The following is a 19,943-nucleotide window of genomic DNA, read 5'->3' as shown; positions in this document are numbered from 1 at the left end:
GGAGTCTCCATCTCCAGTCCACGCTGGCTGCCTTTCTGGAAAATGCTTCAGTCAAACACAAGTGACTGGGCTCAATGCAGGGATGTCTGGAGGATATTCTCCTGCTTGTGCTATACAGGAGGGCAGACTAGATGATTTAATGGTCCTTTCTGGGCTTGGATCTAAGTGACTGGACATTTGGGGGGCCTTAGTCTTTGGAATGCCCAATTTGAGACACCTCAAAGGTGCCTCTTGCTCAGGAGTGAAGTAAAAATCAAGGCTCTTTAAGTCATGGCTAGTTGGGTACCAAAATGAGTCACTTTGGAAAACTTGAGCCTAAGTGATTAACGGAGAACACTTTTCTGCCAAGTGTTTGCTGGTTTTTGACTTAAATGGGCTTTTAACACAAAAGACATTCCACAGCCTAGGTAAAGTCCTTCCTCCCCAAGAGCTCTGGCTTCACTGGTTTAGAGCCTGGGATGACACAATCCTATTGTTATGTGTAATATAGTAGTCCCATATCAGATCAGGAGCCCCCACTGTGCGAAGTGCTGCACAGATCCCAACGGAGAGCAGGGCCACCATGGTGCCAGGCACTGCACAAATGTCAACTGAGATTGGGGCCTCCATTGTGTGGGGTGTTGCACAGACCCTGACTGAGGTCAGGATCCTGCCATGCCGGGCGCTGCAAAGACACACAGTGAGAGACATTCCCTGCCCCAAAGAGCTCACAGTTGAAACCGAAAAGGGTAGAAGGGGAAACAGGCACAGAGAGGGGAAGAGAGTGGAGACTCGACCAAGGTGAGTGACAGATGTGGGAAGAAAACCCATGAGCTCTGAGTCCCAGCTTGCTGCACTGCACTCGCTATTATGCCCTTAAGCACCAGGGAGCTGGATTGCAAGGATGCAAACTGGATCTCTTTGGCCAAACCCTGCTTCTGGCACTATGGGATGTGAGCACTGCTCCTGGGGAGGTGCCCCACACTCAGCCCCTGGCAGGTCAAACCCCTCACACCCAACTGATGAGGCCTGACTGTGCCATGGTGCTTGTGTAAACCTGATCAGGACTCACTCTGGATTAATCTCCAGCTCAGGATCCTGTCCTCATCTGATTGGGCAACTCTGGATTTACACCACGGTTAATGAGAGCAGGATCGGGCCCATTTCCTAGATATGGGGAGGGGGTTCCCCATTCTGTGCTCTGATCCCCTGGGTGAGATAGGGCAGCCCAGCCCCCAATCAACCCCCCCTCAATCGTCTCCCAGTCCCATCTCCCTGTGTGTGACTGATGTGGGGAAGGCGCCCAATGGCTGTGCCTCGTGGCTGGGAGGCGGGCGTTTTTCCAGCCATTCCTGGCCGGACCGTTCTGCCGCCCCGGATTGCTCGTTCGGGCTGAGCCCTTGGACGCCGGGTTTCACCCAAGCGCAACATGTGATGCTTGCACCCCCATCAGGGACGGGGGATGGGACAGGTGATTCGGACCTCATCGGATCAGCCTTAAGACTCACAAGGAGCCCCCCACTGGCAGCCCCCTAGCTTCCAATTACCCAGACGCTGCCTGCACAGTGAGATCTGCCCACGGCGAGGAGGAAGGAGACCTGGATGCCACCCCCCAGGTATGTGAGCCGGGCCCTGGGGGATGGAGGGGCTCGCTATTGTCTCTGCATCCCTGGCAGCAGGAGGGGAGGGGGGATCCCAGCTACCCATGGTGCGGGGGAGGGGGGGAGCTAGGCTGGGGATGCCCAAGTGGGGCTGGGAAAAAGTGGATGGATGCAGTGGGGTATCTCCAGGAGATGGTCTCTGGGTCTGAAGGCAGGTCCTGAGTGGGTGCTGAGAGAGGGGCTGTGGAGCCTTTGATACCATAGTGGACTTATCTGATATATCTGGGGAAGGATGGGGGCCAGGGTTTCTGCCTGCAGCTGGCAGGGTCAGAGCTCCCTGCCTCATTGCTCCCAGGGTGCCAGGAAAACAGGGCGGATGAGGGGGCTCATACTATTGGCTCCAGTTGCTCACTACATGGGCTTTCTGCACACAGCTCTGCCGGTGCCATTCAATCCTGACCTGCAACGCCCTGTTACCCAAGCCCTGGGCTCCCCTGCACCTCTGCCAGTGCTCCTCAGTCCTGACCAGTCACCCTGGTGCAATCCCAGCCCTGGGCTCCCACAAACACACATGGCTCTGCTGAGCCCCCCAGTCCCAGCCCACAGCCCCCTGCTATTCCAGCCCCGGGCTTTCCTAAACTCTCCCAGTCATGTTAGGTTATGATGTTGTTGGGTTATGCTGCGCTAACAGGCTGCTCCGTTGCTAGTCAGCAGGGAGACGCTGATGTATCCCATAATGAACATTGGCAAGAGGGAGGTCAGGTAACCTACTGCAGGCTCTAAGAGCACTCACCCTAAGGGGTAGGGGATTACTATGGGGCGCAAATGAGAGGCGGGCCATGGAATATGGACGGGGAACATAAGAATGGCCATACTGGGTCAGATCAAAGGTCCATCTAGCCCAGTGTCCTGTCTTCCAACCGTGGCCAATGCCAGATGCGTCAGAGGGAATGAACAGAACAGGTAATCATCAAGTGATCCATCCCCCATCACCCGTTCCCAGTTATGGACAATATTAGTTGAACAGGTTGCTGACAGTGTGATGATTCTGGCCCAGAAAAAAACCCAGGAGTCCTGGTTTCCACCCCCAGGCCCCACTCTAACCTTCTTTCCCCAAGTGTGGATCAGAATTGAGTGCAGGGTCTATGAGGGAGGGTCTCCCCAGAGCTGGGTTGTCCCCTTCAATCCTGCTCTCAGCACACAGATACAGGAGAAGGGTTTAAGGGGGCTTATGAGGTCTTTGCCTGGGGTGTAAATGAGAGCAGCCTCAGAGCTGCTCTAATATATACTCAGTCCATGCAATCAGGCTACCCAACGTTTTTGAGAGACAGCAGATGGCACCACTGCATATCCTGTAGCCAAGGGGAATGTGCACTGGGCAGGGAACCAGAAGCTCCTGCCTTCACATCTCCCCTTTGCTTTTTGCTTTTTATATTTCCAGGCACTTCCCAGACCTTACTACAGACCAAGACGACATTCCACCCCACTATTTAATTACTCAGATATTAGCCCCCCCATTTCCATTTTGCAAATAATCTAAAAGAGAGGTTACACAAGGTCAATTCAGGTGGAGTTGGGAGTCGAGCCCACAGTCTAACACCTCAGAGCTGTGTCAGAGCCACTCTGCTGCACGCCTTTTAGAACGAATGTGCTAAATATATGTGCCATGGTTATCCAATTGCTAAACACTTTGCCCACTCCCCTCCCAGACCCAGGGCTAGCATGCAGTGTTCTAATAGCCTACGGCTATCTGAGAGCTACTCTACACAAGGATTTTGTCCCAGTATAACTATTTTGGTTGGGGAGGGAATTTATTTTTACCCGTATGTTATGCCAGGACAACCCCAAGTGTGGAAGCAGCTATACTGATATAAAGATGTCTTATCCTGGGATAGCTTATTCCCCTTCCTGTACAGGTGATGAGATAAACTCATCATAACCATATCCACACTAGCAGGGGTTGTACCTATTCAACTAGAATGGAGTAGTTAAAGCGGGACAACTTTGGTGTGTGGAAAAGTGCTAATGGAGTTGTGTAACCCACTGGCAAAATGTATGTAAAGCCCTACTCTAGAGGCTAATTCATACAGCAATTATTCCTGTAGCTCGGGTGGCGAAGGTCTCTGCTCAAGTCAGAAAGTTATGGGGTCAATCTCTGTTCATGACCTATGGGGGATGTGATGGTTGCAAGCAACAGGGGATTTTTTTTTAAACAGCTGGTTTGTGGAATTCACAAAATTAAGGCTTTTACAGGGATCCTTCACCCAGTGCTAAAATGCGACTGCCACTGGGATGGGACAGAGGGGGATGTTTATGCAGAGATCCCTCACCTGTCTCTGAGATGTAGGCACCTCTGGGGTAGTGTGCAAGGGCTGTTTATACAGGGATTCCATGCCTAGCATTGAGATACCTGAGGGTAGGGGTGTGAGGGCTGTTTATATACCCTCACCCAGCACTCAGGTGCAGCTGCCTTTAGGGTGGGTAATTCCCACAGCGAGGAGTCCTTTCAAATAGGCTTTATAGTGAAAAGCCCTTCTAACATGTAAGATATGTGCAAGTTATCATTAAACACAGGTTTGCATTCCAAATATCTGCAGGTGTGTCGGTTGCAAGGGATCTTTTATCCTGTGTCCCATAGCGGTGGGGATGCAGCGAATAGCCAGTGTGCACTGCACCCCATCCATACACTGGGGTGGGGGGCTAGGAGCCCTATTACCAGATACTCCCTTCAAGGGGAGTGAGAGTCTTAGGAGGCCATTTGCACCCACCTTAAGCCCTCTTTTGTGGTGTGCAGCTGAGGACACTCATTGAATACATGCAGGGGTGCTCAGACTTCATTGCACTGCCATCCCCTTCTGACAACAAAAATTACTACACGACCTCAGGAGAGGGGACCAAAGTGTAAGCCTGCCCAAACCCAGCCTCCCTGGGTGAGATGGGGGGCAAAGTCAAAGCCCAAGGGCTTCACCCCTAGGTGGGGACCTGTAACCTGAGCCCCGACACCCAGGGCTGACGCCATTGAGCTTTGGCCCTGGGCATTGGGGCTCAGGCTTTGGCTCGGACCGTTAAGTCTAATGCCAGCCCTGTCGACCCCATTAAAATAGGTTCGCGACCCACTTTGCGGTCCTGACGCACAATTTGAGAACTGCTGGTGTACAGAGAGCTGTGTGCTCCAGGAGGGGGCGTTCTGAGTCAATACCATAGACTATGGTGCTAGGGGTGAGCTGGCTGTGACTGTGGCCTTTAGGTAGGAGTGGGAGACCATGTGGGAGGGAGGGCTTGGGGACGTTGACTGGAGCAAGGATCCATTTAGGATCATTACAGATACCACGGACTGAGGGTATCACTGCCCCTGGGATCCTCCCCGTTCACCCTTGTCCTAAACAGCTGTATAGCATTACTACACTACTGCATATTGTTAAAAAGCCCTTCTCCCCATCCAAAAAACAGCTGCATCTAGGGCTGGGGTGAAAAATTCCTGTATAAACAGGCCCTGCTCCCAGCCCAGAGGTGGCTTCATCTCAGTACTGGGGCAATGGATCCCTGTATAAATAGCCCCCACTCCCTACCCCTGGGGCAGCTGCAGCTCAGGGCCAGGCAATGGATTCCTGTATAAATAGTCCCCCACACCGCACACCAGAGGTGGCTGCATCCGGGTGCTGGATGAGCACCACATGGTTTTTACCCATCCCTGTCTAGGCCCCATGTCCAGCCTTCCCTCCCCGCTCCCACCCATTGTGCAGCTGGGAAAAGCCCCTTCCTTTTGTCCTCTCCCCCAACCCCCCGACCCTGCCGTAGCAGAACCAGCTGTCTGGCTGGGGAGGGCGGGCAGAGTCCTGCGGGAGCCCCGGTGGGCGCCAGAGGATGCTATTGCGATTTTTTTTTCCCTGCCGGCTCCCTATTGCGGGTGACGCGCGCTCACACACGCAGATCCACGCGCTCACAGCACCGCAGCCAGCAGCCACAGCCAGCCCTTCCCCGCCGGTCCCCGAGCTTGCTCGCGTGGTGCTGGGGGCCTCCCTGCTGTGGGATCTGGACGCGAGCGAGGGGCAGGAGCCCTGGGTGTCCCCCGGAGGGAGGTGAGCCGGGCTCCTGGAAGATGGAGGGGCTTGTTATTGTCTCTGCATCCCTGGCAGCAGGAGGAGGAGAGGGGTTTCCAGCTGCTCCTGGCGCTTCGGGGTGGGGAAGGGAGGCGGGCCGGGGATGCCCAGGTGGGGCAGGGATGTGGGGGCACCCGGATGCAGGCACCTGGGAAGTGAGGGGCATGTAGGATAGAGCCGGTCTCTGCGCCTGACGCGAGGCCGGGCTGTGGGGGAGGGAGAGGCAGGCCAGCATGCTCCTTGGGGAATGGCAGGGGGAGCAGCCGGTCTGAGATGCCGGGTGTGCGCGCATATTGAGCTGGATTCCCTCTGGTGTGTGCATGGCTCTTTGTGTGTCTCTGGGTGCCTTTGTTTGGCAATAGCTCTCTGTGTTTGCACCTCCGTGTATCTGGGTGCGTGGACCTGTCTCCGTATTTGTTGGGAGTATGTGTCTCTGCATGCATGCATATCTGGCTGTGAGTGTTTGTATGTGTGTGTGGATGTGGAGCTGGCTGTGTGTGCAGCTCTGCTGGGGTGTTTCACAGTGTGCATACATAGCTTTGTGTCTCTATCCCTGCCTATTTGTCTTGGTGTGTGCCTTTCTCTGTACAGGTGGGCTTGTTTTTGGCCATGCTGTGACCCGGCACTGGGCGGCCATTGCCAACACTGGGAGCTGCTGGGTACAAGTTCTTTTTCTTTCTTTTCCACCTGACTCAGGAACTGAAATCTGCACTGTGGGGCAGAACTGCAAGCCCCTGTTTTGAAATATTTGGTGTGTGTGTGCGTGTGCAAGATGGCTCTGCCAGCTAGTGCCACATGGTAGGGCCCTGCGCTGCATTTGGTCCGGGTTGTGCTGGCTATAGTAGGTCAATAGTGGGATCTGAGTTTTATGCAGAAAGAACTGATGCAAATGGTGCGAAGGGAACAATCTGGTTAGCCCTGTCTGCAGCGTGTAGAGGGGGCTGGCAGGGGTAAGTCAAGAATAGTTTGATTGGGCTGAATAGTTTTCCAATCCCTGATACAGGGGGTGCAAGCCCCCCAGCTTCTGGGGTGGTGGTGTCATAAGCTGGGTGTACAATTCAAATGTGTGTTGGGAAGAACTCCACAGTGCAGGGAGCCCCAGGGTGGGGATGAGTATCTTGGGTGCTGAATCTAGATTATCAGGCCTGCCTGGGACAGAGTGGTTCAAAGCCTTTATGGTGGCATTAGCGATGTGCAGGTGCCATTGTGCTAATGCAGTGACCACACTTCACCATGGAGATCTGGGCATGTTAGCACAGAACATGGGGCAAATAGTGAGGCTTGCAATTTAGCCTAGAGGTGCTGGGCTGGGTGGTACCAACCTATTCCTGAATGTAGGGATACAAGCCATGGTATTTCGGTCACAGAGCCAGGGGAGCAGAGCCAATACAGTACTGGGGTGGTTTGCAGCGAGAGGAGTGGGAGTTCAGTAGGGGGTACTTTTCTCTCACAGTCAGTGCTGACCCCAGTGCCCCAGGTCAGCACTACGGGGCACTGTACTGCAGGGGACAGGGTGGGGGCTCAGGAAGGGATGCTCGCTCCGTGGAGTCAGTGCTGGCTCCAGTGCCTTGATGCAATGATGGGAGTGTGTGTGTGTTGTGCAGTGGTGTAGGAGCTGAATAGGTGGTGCTTTTCTTTGATAGTATTGACACCAGTGCCTCAGTACAGCAGTAGAGGGCCTATGATGGGGTAAGGTAAGGCTTGGGCTACTGCAGGGGAGTGGGAGCAGCTGTCTGGTTAGACCCATCTCCTCTCTACTTGCACTCCCTCCCCTCCTGCCCTCTGTCTGGGAAATGAGGGAGCAGAGGACCCCAATGGTTTTGAGATCAGAGGTCATGGGGAATAGGGGCTGGGCCTGCTGGGGGAGAGGGTTCAAAAGTCACAGGGGAGGGATGGCTAAAGATGAAGGTGAATGTGTGGGGGAAGTGGAGCAAAGAGAGGACATTGTGTGGGAATGAGGGGGCTGATAAGAGACATTGGTCTCAGGGTTAAAGAACCCACCTCACAGACAGCTGCATCTCAGTGCAAGGTGAGGCAATGCACCACCCCAGAGATGGTTGCATCCCAGGACTGTGTGAGGGATCATCGGTTCTATTAAAGTAGTACACAGCATTCCCAGCTGAGATCAAAGCCCCCCATTGTGTGAGGCACAGCAGACACACAGTGGAAGTCCCTGCCTTGAAGAACATAAAATCTAACTAGGCCAAGGATGGGAGGGAAAACTGAGGTACAGAGTGTGCAGTACCTGGCATAACAGGCCCACTGCTATATTTATACCACAAAACTATACAGCAGGGCTGTGGAAGAGCCTGGAATAGAACCCAGGAGTCCTGACCTTCTCCAACTACCCTGGCTTTAAGCCATGAGGCCCCACTCCTCTCCCAGAGCTGGGGAACCTAGAAGTCCTGGCTCTCAGGCCAGTGCTCTAGCCACTGGCCCATGCTTCCTCCCCTACAAACATCCTCCTTGAGGTCTCTTTATCCAGCACAGAGGAGGCCCAATTCCTGTCTCCCCTCATTTGTTTCTGGAAAGGCTGGTCCCTGAGTGCCAGTGCCAACAATGGCAGTGCTGATTGGATTTTGCAGGAACACTTGTTGGCGTAATTACCTCAGTCTGGCATTGGCGCCGGCTGTGGGGGGAGGATGCCATTATCGGGGAGGTGGCCTGGCTGCTGTCAGGGAGTTGGGCTATTTATCCTTGGGCCTTAAGAGCATAAGCCTCCTTGGGGCTGTGCAGCTAAGAATAAGATGCCCAATCAGCAGTGTAATCTGGGGATGATCTGCAGTGAGATGCCGGCCTTTGGCAAGGGGCCTCTGTGTGGGCTGGTGGGGCTGCCACAATATGGCACTGGGACCTGTACAGTCGGCCAGTTGCTTGCTAGGCTAGGCCTGTGGGGGAGGTTGGGCCCAGCTGGGCAGTGCTGGGGGCTCCCTTCAGAGGCTTGCTAGGCCAGGGCCTGTGTGGGAGGCTGAGTCCAGCTGGGCAGCACTGGGGATTCCCCCCAGACACTCGCTAGGCCAGGGCCTGTGAGGGAAGCCGGACCAAGCCAGGTGGGCAGCACCAGGGGCTCACCTCAGACACTTGCTAGGCCAGGGCCCACTGGGGAGGTTGGGCCCAACTGGGCAGCTCCAGGGGTTCCTCCCAGACACTCGCTAGGCTGGGACCCGTTGGGGAGGCTAGGCCCAGCTGGGCAGCACCAGGGGTTCTCCCCAGACACTCGCTAGGCCAGGGCCCGCAGAGGAGGCTGGGCACAGGAGGTGGCTGGGTTTTACCTCATGCCCCATCCCTGGTTTCCCCTCTACGGCCTCGTGGTAGGCCAGGGTCCAGCCCTCTCAGCTCATGGAGAGAGGAAGCAGTCCAGAGCCGCACTCGCTCTCAGAGTCCTTTCACTCTGTCTCATCTCCTCCCTTTGTGCCTTACACCCCTCTAACCCACTCCTCATTGCCCAGCTCTCCCAGTTAGGTCCCCCTCTCCTCAGGGGTTCCTGACATTGGGGTCACCCTGCCAGCCAGGCCAGGTTTCCTTGTCAGCTGCCTGTGTCCCCAATTCTGGATCACCCCCAAATCTGCATCAGCCCAATCCCCCAAATCTACATCACCCCTGAACCCAATTGCCCCAAATCCTCATTACCACCAATCCCAAATCACCAGTCCTCAGAATCCCCTTTGTTGCATCCCAAACTGCCCTAGTCCCTTATTACCCTAAGATTAATGTCACCCCAACCCCCAAAATACACTCATCCTGAAACCACATCACCACATCCCTCAAATCCCAATTGCCCCACATCTACATCACCCCCAATCTAAATCCCTTTCACCCCTCTGATCCCAAACACCCCCAAATATGCATGGCTCCAATCCTCCAAATACACATTGTTCCAATCCCCCAATTACCCAACCTCCCAAAATCCCTGTTACCCCAATTTCCCCAAATTCTCCATCACTCCAGATCGTCACTCAATTCCCAGTCACCTCAACCTCACTATCTGTTTTACCCACCCCAATTGCCAGACTGAATCTGTTTGTGCTGTCGCTCTCACCTGGCCCTCATGTAAATCTGTGCATGCACTGCCCTTGTGCTGGAGGTAATTTGCATGCTGGCGGTCACACTAGCCAGTCCCTAGTCCCAGCACTCATGGCAGAGAGAATGTCTGTGCGATTGAACTAACTCACCCCTCATGTGAGCGGGAACTATGCATGTGTGACTGCACTAACCCAATCCTTGTGTCAATGGGAATCCGTGCACACCCGATGGCACTAACCAACCCCTAGTGTCAGTAGGAATTTGTGTGTGCAGTTGCACTAATCCAGCCCTCATGTTGAAGTGATCTTGTTTGTGATTGTACAAGCCTGTCCATGCAGTTGCCTCCTCCCTGCTGGGCAGCAAAGTGGCATCACTCAGTCACCTGCCACCATCCACTGGCTCTCCTGCATGGCTGTCATTTGTCTCGGGCCCATATGCGCCCTGTAGAGGGTGCCATCTCTGTGGGAGCAGCTGTTGATGTTAGACGGGAGTTGGTCTGGGATGCCCATGGACTCCAATGGCCTCCTGCCAGTGTTCCAATGACTCCTGCCATGTCAGCTGTGATGGCCATTTGACATGGATTTGGTGCCATGTTGCTGGTGTCTTTCTGCATCTAGAGGATCAGCAGCCCTGTGACCCCAGTCTTACCCAAGGCATGCTGGCTGGCCATCTTGGCACCCTGCAGAGCTGGGTTAATGCCTCCCATTGCACTGGGCAGCCCTCCCCTGCCCCTGTCACTTGGCACCAGGAGTGTTCTGGGCTTTGTATCATGTAATCCTGTGCCCCTGCTCAGCTGTGCACATCGCTTTACAAACACTAACCCTGCGTGCCCTCCCAGCTTCTGTTGTGGAAATTAGAGGGAAACTGAGGCACTGAGTTAGTGAGTAAAATAGCTGAGAATAGCACTCAGGAGTCCTGGCTTTCTGCCCTCATTCTCTAACCTCTAGACCAGGGGTTGCCAACCTGTGGCTCCAGAGCCGCATGTGGCTCTTCAGAAGTTAATATCCGGCTCCTTGCTTAGGCACCAACTCTGGGGCTGGAGCTACAGGCGCCAGCTTTCCAATGTGCCAGGAGAGGGTGCTCACTGCTCAGCCCCTGACTCTGCCACAGGCCCTGCCCCTTCACTCCTTCCCCCAAGGCCCCCACTCCTTCCTGCCCCTTTCCCTAAGCCTGCCATGCCCTCGCTTCTCCCCCTTCCCCATGGGGAAGGAGGGGGAGGTGCTGATCATCAGGGCTGCTGATAGGCATGGGGGAGCTGATGTGGGGCTGCTGAGATATTACTGTAGCTCTTTGGCAATGTACATAGGTAAATTATGGCTCCTTCTCAGGTGTAGGTTGTCCACCCCTGCTCTAGACCCTACTCCCCTCTCAGAGCCAAGGATAGAATCCAGGAGTCCTCGCTCCCAGCCCTCCCTGATATAACCCACTGAATCCCACTTTCCTTCAAGGGACAGGGAGAGAATCCAGCATTCCCAACTCCAGGCCCCACTCTCCTCTAACCACTGGACCCCACTTCCTTTCTGTTAGGGCATACTTGTCAGCTGATACTCCAGTATCATGCAGTTGGAGCTACGCTTGTGTAAGTGGTGGTAGATGCATGTATGAAGCATTTGACAACATGGCTGTGCATATGCAGTGTGATTAGGCAGTAAGAAATATACATGCAGTGGGGAAGGGTGGTTTAGTGGGGAGGGCACTTGAGTGGGATGCAGGATACCTGGATTCTATTCCTAGGACTGCCACTGATTCCTTGGGTGCGTCATGTCCATTGCCTCAGTTGTGAAATAGGACTGATGCTTCGCTGCCTCATAAAGCTAAGATCCATTGATTGTGAGGCACTTGGATACTATGGTGACAAGGAGAGCGTAAGGTCTTTGTAGCAGATCATTTTCATTTACCATGTGTCTGTACATCACCGATCATAGTGGGGCCCAGAGCCCAGTCATCTCTAGGAGTTACCTCAATGCAACAATTATATTATATCCCAGAACTCTACATCCAAAGAACTATGTTAAGGTTTTAAAATACGGCCCTCAGAGTGCAACGTTAATTTGCACCCCCTTGTGTTTATGCATTATGATACAATCTTTAATTACATGATCACACGTTGTTTTTTTTCCACAGGACCCCTGCCTCATTCAATGCATAGGATGGACAGTAACATAAACTAGGTGTGGCGCTATGCATTATTCACTGCACACTATTCAAACCCCACACTTAATACAGAATTAGTAATTTCCCCTTGGGCTTTTCAGTGTTGCTCTTATTGTACTATCTTAGTGCTTTACAGATGTGAATGAATTTATCTTTGCAACATTTTTATGAGATGACTTGGTGGTTTATCCCCATTTTACAGATGGGAAACAGAGATTAAGGCCAAAAGTGTCAAAAGAGTCAGTTAATTTTGGGTGCCCAGTATGAGATGCATAGGGCCTTCTGTTTCAGGGAATTTAGCATTATATGGCACTTTATATGGTCAGAGCACAGCTCTCCTTGACTTCAGTAGCAGTTGTGAGTGCTCAGCACTTCTGCAAATCAGAACCCAAGATCTCAAATGGAGTGCTCAGAAAATGAGGCCCACACAGTTAGTGCCCACCTGTGAAAAGTTTGATGTAAGTGATTTGCCCAGCATCACACAGGAATTTTGTGGCAGAGTCCAATTCTATAGGACAGAATTCAGCTGCCTTAACCATGCCAGACCTTCCTTTCTCTTCCTGCAGTCCCCTGCCTCATTCACTGCCCACTTTCCAGCTTCTGCAACAAATGAAGCAGGGGTCTGACAATAGCCTTCTTCACTACCCTACCTTGATTCATGTCCAGAACATGCCTGTTCTGTACACTGACAAAGCAGGGGTCCTGTGAAAAAATAGTATGTGATCATGTAATTAAAGACTATCTCATAATGGATATGCACAGGGGGACGAACTGAGGTTGCACAGGCAAAAAATGTCATCATAAGGAACCATTCTCATCCCCCAGTTTGGGTCATCAGCAGTGCTGCAACCTGAATTCTCTACCGCTTGAGCTAACAGCATAACAGGTAGGAGTAATAGGCTGTTATCCTCTGTGGATTAGGCTCTAGAAAGGGTAAGGTACATACTTTTCAAGTGGGTTTCACGACTATTTGCTGTCAGCAGAGGAATGCAGAGACTCAGGATTCCTGGGTTCAGTTCCAGGTTTTGTAGGTGATGTTCGCTAGTGGTTACAGACCATTCTGTCCCTTTCATCCTGCTCCTTAAATCCCCCAGTCATCTCCCACTCCTGTCTCCCTGTACGTAGCTCCTGTTTCCAGCCCCTTCTGCTCTTCCCCCATCGTGGGGATGCCTGCCCCTGTCCCACCCCAATGCCCCCCACCTGGCCCCATCTTCCCTCTGTCCCTGTCTCCCCCACATCTCTTCCCCACATCTTTTCTGCTCCCCTCTGCACTCTAGTGAGGCTGCATTCTCCTTCTTCTCCAGCATGGGGGAGCATTGAGAGCACAGGAGAGACCATTTCCCTGCTCTCACTTCTGATGTGAAGGTCTGGAGCATGCTCAGCGCAGTGGAATCTTTAGAAAATTTAGCTGCCAAACTTTAACAAGTCTCTACTTAGCATGTGAAAACTGATTTTTTTTTCCCCCTGAGGCTCATAAATAGGCCAGATTTGGGTGGATCTTCATGGAAACAACAAAAGGTATCTTCCTGACCCCAGAGTGGTCCCCCTGCCAAATTTCAACTTCCTGCTCCAATGCACTGAGGCCCTAGAGGAGGGGTAATCAATTATTTTTTGGCAAGGTCAAAATTTCAAGGTATTGTCAAGATCCAGACTCCAGAGAAAATAATACAAAAACAATAACAATTCTGATAATAATAAATAAATAAAAAGATGTCACGGTCCATTCAAAAGCATCTGGCGGTCCAAATTTGGCTCATGGTCTACCTATTGACTACCCCCGCCCTAGAGCTTCTCAGCAAAATGGATCTAAGATTTTTTTTAACATGGGCAAAACAGTTTTTCCCTAGTTTCATCTTTGGAAATAGCTGAACCATTTTTGCTGAAACTTTCCAGAAGTCTGAGGCAGAGTCCTGATGGGGAAATTTCAGCCTGGACAACTGAAGTTTGGCAAAGTTATAAACAACCAAAACCAGGGTCTTCTAATGGCAACCTTACTTATAGATCAGTGGTTTTCAAACTTTTTAGGCTGTGTACCCTTTTCCAAATAAGGTAGTCTGCCATGTACCTGGTCTAAGATAGGCAGAGGTGACGTGTGGGATAGCAGGTGGGGTCATGTCCCCCCCCCCCCCCAGATTTCTGCCTTTCATTTAGCAACAGCTTCTAGAGGTTTTCCAACTGTGGGGTGCACCCCTTTAGGAACATTTGGAGAGGTGAGCGGTGACACCAAGCAGCTCAGGCCAGTCCCGCATGGCAGGGCTTGGGAAAGGAGTGCCACCTCCACCCATGATTCACCTCAGCGGGCCACCCAGTTTGAAAACCTCTGATTCTGAGTCACACAGCAGAAAGAAAATGTACACCAATGCGGCTGCTGTTTTAATTGAAAGGAGATTAAATGCTGATTAGATTGTCAAGTCTTACTAAATGAAATGCGTTGTCTGCCATTACAGGATTTTTCTTGCGTACACCCTTACGAGAGCTTGCAAACCCCAATTTGAAAACCACTGGGTGGTGCTGCCCGCTCTGTGTATAACCAGCAGTTAACACTGAGCTCCCGGGGTACCTGGGCCCTGAATTGCCCGGCCCTCACCCCCCAGAGATGTGTGGGCTGGACAGGGATTCTTTGTGAGCATTTTTCTGACTCTCTTTTTGGTCTGTAGGACAGAGTGATGCCTATGAAGGGAATCCAGCTGTAGGAACAGAGACCACAGAGCCGAGCAATCCTGACCACGTGGCACTGCGGCAAGACACCCAGCTCAGCAGCAGTAGGTGGCCTTTAGCATTCATAGGGTGTGGTATGTTGGCCAGAACACTGGGCTGGGAGTCAGGACTCCTGGGTTGTATTCCCAGCTGTGGGAAGGAAATGGGGTCTAATAGTTAGAAAAGTGGGGCTGGGAGTGAGAACTGCTGGGGTCTAAATCCTGGCTCTGGGCTAGGACCTGGGTCTAGTGGCCTAGAGAGAGGTGAGGCTGAGAGTCAGGACTCTTGGTTTCTATTCCTGGCTCTTCTCTTGGCCTTGAGCTAACCCCTTCCCCTTTCAATGCCTCTGTTTCTCCTCCTACCCCTTGTCTCTTTATATTTTAAGCTCTTTGGGGTAGGGATTGTCTTTATGTATCTGTGCAGCACCTCACACAATGAGGCCCTGATCTTGGCCGGGCTGTGTACTGCGCTCAGCGCAATGGGGCCCTGATCTCAGTCTGTGCAGTGCTTCGCACGATGGGCCCTGATCTTGGTTAGGGTCTGTGCAGACAGGGCATCTGATACCATGGTGATGGGCCCATGAAGAAGAACCAGAGTGGACAAAGCCATATGGGGAGCTGTCCCGGGATCCACTGCTCTCTGAATTCCCCCCAGTTCTTGGGCTCAAGGGCCCAGAGCTGCATGTGGGGTACCAATGGAGCGGGGGGATAGAGTGGAGCTTTGCTCTCCCTGTTCTGGTATGGGATGCCTCTGGGACTCAGGGCTGGATCTGCTCAGCTGTTTCCTGCTTTAGCTGCTGTTAGCACTTGGGGATGGGTGGGGAATCGTAGGGCACCAGCAGGGAGATTCAGCGGCCGGCTCTGTTAGGAGGCTCAGCAGACTGAGATGAGGATATGCTCAGTTCCAGGCATTGCTGTGTTGATACAGCCATGGGCCTAGCTCTCAATCACTCTGAGCAAGAGCAGGACAGGAACCAAGATGGCGCCCATGCCCTCCCTACAACTCGGCAACAGCGTAAACAAAGGGCGCCAAGTGTCCTGGGGAAGGGGGATGATAGATGGGCCCTGTCAGCAGTCACCAGGAGGGGCAGGTCAGACAAGGAACAGGGCAGGGACTGGTGGAGGCTGGAGAGGGAGAGAATCCAGCCCAAGGCTTGGACAACTCAAAGGAGCTCCACGCCGAGGGCTCCCCTCAGTGCCACAGTGCCCTTTAGAGCCCTTTGCAGGTACCCATTCATTTACGACAACCCTCTGTGATTGGGGGTAGACCGGTGTTATTATCCCTTATAGAAAGATAGTGAACACTGAGGTGCACAGAGGGCCTAAGGAAACACAGTGACCTGGGGCAAAACCCAGGTGGTCTGGTTGTCACCACCAGCCCACGCTCCCCTACCGCAGCCAGGGATAGAAGCCAGGAGTCCTAACCCCAGCCCTTCCTGTTCTAAACCATTAGACCCCACTCCCCTGCCAGAACTGTGACAGGACCCAGGAGTTCTGACTCCCAGCCCCCCTGCTCTGACCCCTAGACCCCCTCCCATCCTTGCCGAGGAACAGGACTGTGTCTCTGGGGCAGGGCAGAGACAGGAGTGCTGGAACAATTTTTATAGCGGGGGTGCTGCTGATGGAAACCCTGTATTTGGTGTTTTGTTATTACCACTTCAAGCCAGGGGGAGTGACAGCACTCCCAGCAGCCCTAGTTCCAGCACCACTGCGCAGACCAGTGGGTTGTCAGGGTTCAGCTTTGGGCAGGAGGTCCCCATGGTCTCAAGGGCCATCATTTGGCTAGAGGAAGTTGCTTGTTACCAGATTCCAGCCCCAGCCAGGCATGACATGGACGGGATGCGTGCGCTAGGCTAGCCTGCATTGTTTTAATGCAATTACAGCCACTGCCATAGAGACGCAGGCAGGCTGTGCTCCCAGCCCATCCCTGGGGTCCTGCTGCGAGCCTGGAGCACGAGGGAGCACATGGAATGGCTGGGGAAACATTGGGCCTGTAATTGGCTTCACAACAGTGCAGTCATTGAGCCTGGATGGTTCGTCACCTTGCCTAGAAATACAGGTCATGCCCACACTGCTTTTCCTGGAAGACTGTGGCCAGTGGAAGAGCTAGCCAAAAGCAGCATGGTCCAGTGGGTAAGGCACTGCATGGGGAGTCAGGACACTTGGGTTCTCTTCCTGCCTCTGCTGTTGACCTGCTGTCTGATCTCGGACAGGTCTCTTCCCCTCTCAGTACCTCTGTTTCCCCTCCCACAACTTTGTCTATTTAGCTTATGAGCTCTTGGGGCAGGGACTGTGTCTGTGCAGTGCCTGGTGTGACAGGGCCCTGGTCTCAGACCCAGCTTTGTCTGGGAGCCAGAACTCCTGAGTTTTATTCCTGGCTATAGGAAGGTAGTTGGTCTAGTGGTTAGAGCCCGGGACTGGGGGCCAAGACTCCTGGGTTCTATCCCCAGCTCTGAGAGGGGAGTTGGGTCTTGTGGATTACAGCGGCTTTGGGGCTGGAAACAGGACTCCTGGATTCTATCCCTGAGTCTGGGAGAGGAGTCGGCTTTAGCAGCTAGAGAACAGCCCCCTTATGGCTCTGGAGTTCCAGGCCTCCTGTAGTCACTGCTCATCTCAGAATCAGCAGCTTGAAAGTTTGGATGCTCTTTGGCTCAGTCTCTCTTGCTCCTGTCCTGCAGGCTCAGTCCAGTGCTAAACCCTCTTGCCCTGGCTGATGGGTGTGGTGAGTGGGTTAGGAGTATCACAGCTCAGGTGGGAATGGGGCCTCCCTTGTAGCTGGGAGTACAGAGCAGTCAAGGGACCTTCAATGAGCCCAGCGAGAGATTGGCTCTGTGGGCATGGCTGGGGTACCCAGAGCCTGAGGGTGAGCCATACTATCTACTGCCATGCCCCAAGGACAGATGTGGCCTCCTGATTCAGTCAGTGTACTATACTAAAGGGACAAGGGGGCACCACCCATCCACAGCAGCATCTGTCACCATGCACCGCAACCCTAATACCAGCCAGGAGGGTAGGGGGCTAAGGGTGGGGGCTGGCGAGTGAGCCTGCCCCGTATTAACCCCACAGCAGCAGCTCCTGTCCTGCAGGGCTGGGCTCTGGGCATTGCACCCTGGCGTGTCGAATCGCAGCACCACTCTCTCAAATTTGGCCTGGCCGCCTCTCTCTATGTGAGGGAGGGAGCAGCAGGAGGCCTTCCCCCAACCTGGCTGCCTCCATCCAGGAGAAAGTTGACCAAGGAGAGACCATTTGCCTTTGGTGGGTCCTAAGGCGGTGGTGTAGGTGTGGCCCTGGGGAAGGGACATGGCTGCAGTCCCCATGCCCAGGAGCACTGATAGCTCAGGCTGTGTGGGGAGTGGACAGGGCAAGACCATTGAGGAGTGGGCTGCCCTGGGTGCCAGGGGGTTGGATTGCACTGGGAGTGTGGGGTCATCCTGCTGGAGGGTGGGGGAAGCATTCCTTGCCTGTCTGGAGCCCTGGGGGTTGATGCCAGATGCAGACTGTCCCCTGGGGTGCTGCTGGGAGTGGGGTCCCCGCCGGGAGGCTCACATTGCTACCTCTTTGCTTTCAGGTTCTCAGGGGGAGCCTGGGCCATGCTGTAGCTCAGCAGAGGATTTGGCAGACAGAGCCCTGGCCACACAGGTGGGTACACAGCCCCTGGGGTTGGGGACTGGGATACAGGGCCCTTTCCCCTTAGGGGCTGCTGACTCCAATCTGGCCCCAGGGCAGGGGGACTTGTTGGCTGCGGGGTGGGGAACCAGCCAGAGGGGAGTCAGAGGATACTCACGGCTCTCTGGTCCCCCATAGGTGGATGCAGAGACCCTGTGGTAGGCGCCATGAGCAGCACCCTATCCCCCACGGACTACGACAGCTTGGAGATCCAGCAGCAGTACAACGACATCAACAACCGGTGGGAGCTGGCCGATGAGGACTGGGACAATGAGAACAGCTCAGCACGCCTCTTTGAGCGCTCCCGCATCAAGGCGCTGGCAGGTGAGGGGCATCATGTGGAGTGGTGTGGGTGCATCCCCCCCGCTTGGGCTGGGAGCTGGGTGCAGAGGACAGCACTGGCTCTGGAAGGGGATGTGTAATTCATAGGGTAGCAGTGGTAGGGAATATGGGTGCCGGGTGTGGCTCCAGCAGGGAATTTGGAGTGTGGGGGACAGTTGGTTCCTGTCTCTGAGATGGGTGAAAGGTCTGAATTCCAATGGATACAGCAAGTTGAATCCAAGCAGGGCTCTCTCATGCCCTGCTGCCCTGGGCATGCTGGGAGGCTCTGGACATCCTTGGGGAAGCTGCAGGCCAGGCGTCCAGAGTGCAGACTCCTGTCCCTGGTGTGGAGCTTTCCCTGTGGAGCTACAGGAGATGCCAGCTGGCCTGTGTGTCCACATCCACCCTCCCCACAAAAAGCAGGGCCAGCCCTGACTTGGACTGCCCTGGGGTGACCCTGCTGGGAGCAGAGAATGGGGTTCTCAGATGTCCCCTCTATTCCATCTCTCCCATTCAGCCGGTCCCAAATGCTCCTGTGGAATCCACCCCCACCAAGATCAGTCACAAGAAGGGGCTGCAATTGGCCACAAGAGAGCAGCACAGGCCTGCAGAGCCAGCAGGCGCCCTGCCCAGCTGAGCCCCGCCCAGCACCCTGTGCTCAGCTACCTTGTAGTGGGAGGGGGAAATCCAGGTGGGGAATTGGGGGCAGCACAGGAAAGGGGCATTGCAGGGGGGCAGACTGATCCTCCTGAGACTCTGAGCTCCAAAGACTCTGTCTGTCCATCCATCCCATACACACCCCACTGTCTGTCCCTGCCTCCTCCACTCCCCCCCCAACAGCACAAACAAACCAGTCTAACTGCGTTCCAGCCCGATAGCTCCCATAGCAACGCTTTCCTGGCAGCCACCTGACACCAGGGAAGGGCTGGACTAGGCTTTCCTCCCTGTCCTGGGGATCCTCCCTCCTCATCCAGCCCTACTATCCCTTCCTGTCCTGGGGATCCTCCCAGCCCAGCCCCACTGTCCCTCCCGTCCTGCAGATCCTCCCTCACCAGCCCAGCCCAGCTTTCCTTCCCCCTCCTGGGGATCCTCCCTCCAGCTTCTCTGTCCCAGGATCCTCCCCCCAATACAGCCCATCCCTGCGGTCCCTCACCATTCCATGAATCCTCCCCTTCCTTTCCCTCTGTAGTCATAGAATCATAGAATCATAGAATCATAGAATATCAGGGTTGGAAGGGACCCCAGAAGGTCATCTAGTCCAACCCCCTGCTCAAAGCAGGACCAAGTCCCAGTTAAATCATCCCAGCCAGGGCTTTGTCAAGCCTGACCTTAAAAACCTCTAAGGAAGGAGATTCTACCACCTCCCTAGGTAACGCATTCCAGTGTTTCACCACCCTCTTAGT

General features: G+C 54.0%; 1 protein-coding gene and 1 long non-coding RNA gene across 6 annotated transcripts in view; both read left to right on the top strand.

Annotated features, from left to right (window-relative positions):
- Positions 1 to 1,311: 1,311 nt before the first annotated feature.
- LOC119858262 lies at positions 1,312 to 18,544 on the top strand. 5 transcript variants are annotated; one of them, XR_005293841.2, is made up of 4 exons: positions 1,312 to 1,595; positions 14,515 to 14,619; positions 18,122 to 18,192; positions 18,358 to 18,544. It is a non-coding gene; the product is annotated as an uncharacterized LOC119858262 (long non-coding RNA). The 5 variants fall into 5 exon arrangements; XR_006282654.1 differs by having other exon boundaries at positions 14,515 to 14,623; XR_006282655.1 differs by lacking the exon at positions 1,312 to 1,595 and adding an exon at positions 5,335 to 5,659 and having other exon boundaries at positions 14,515 to 14,623.
- Positions 18,545 to 18,555: 11 nt separating this feature from the next.
- SPTBN2 (spectrin beta, non-erythrocytic 2) overlaps positions 18,556 to 19,943 on the top strand; it is a 21,996-nt gene continuing 20,608 nt past the window's right edge. Inside the window, exon 1 of the mRNA XM_043518665.1 lies at positions 18,556 to 18,567. Within this exon, the coding sequence (XP_043374600.1) occupies positions 18,556 to 18,567 (12 nt within the window). The remainder of the gene's footprint in view (positions 18,568 to 19,943) is intronic.

Source organism: Dermochelys coriacea, chromosome 7, assembly GCF_009764565.3.
Source record: "Dermochelys coriacea isolate rDerCor1 chromosome 7, rDerCor1.pri.v4, whole genome shotgun sequence".
NCBI classification, from domain to species: Eukaryota; Metazoa; Chordata; order Testudines; family Dermochelyidae; genus Dermochelys; species Dermochelys coriacea.
The sequence above is the reverse complement of the archived record's forward strand: the minus strand, read 5'-3'. Positions and strand labels throughout refer to the sequence as shown.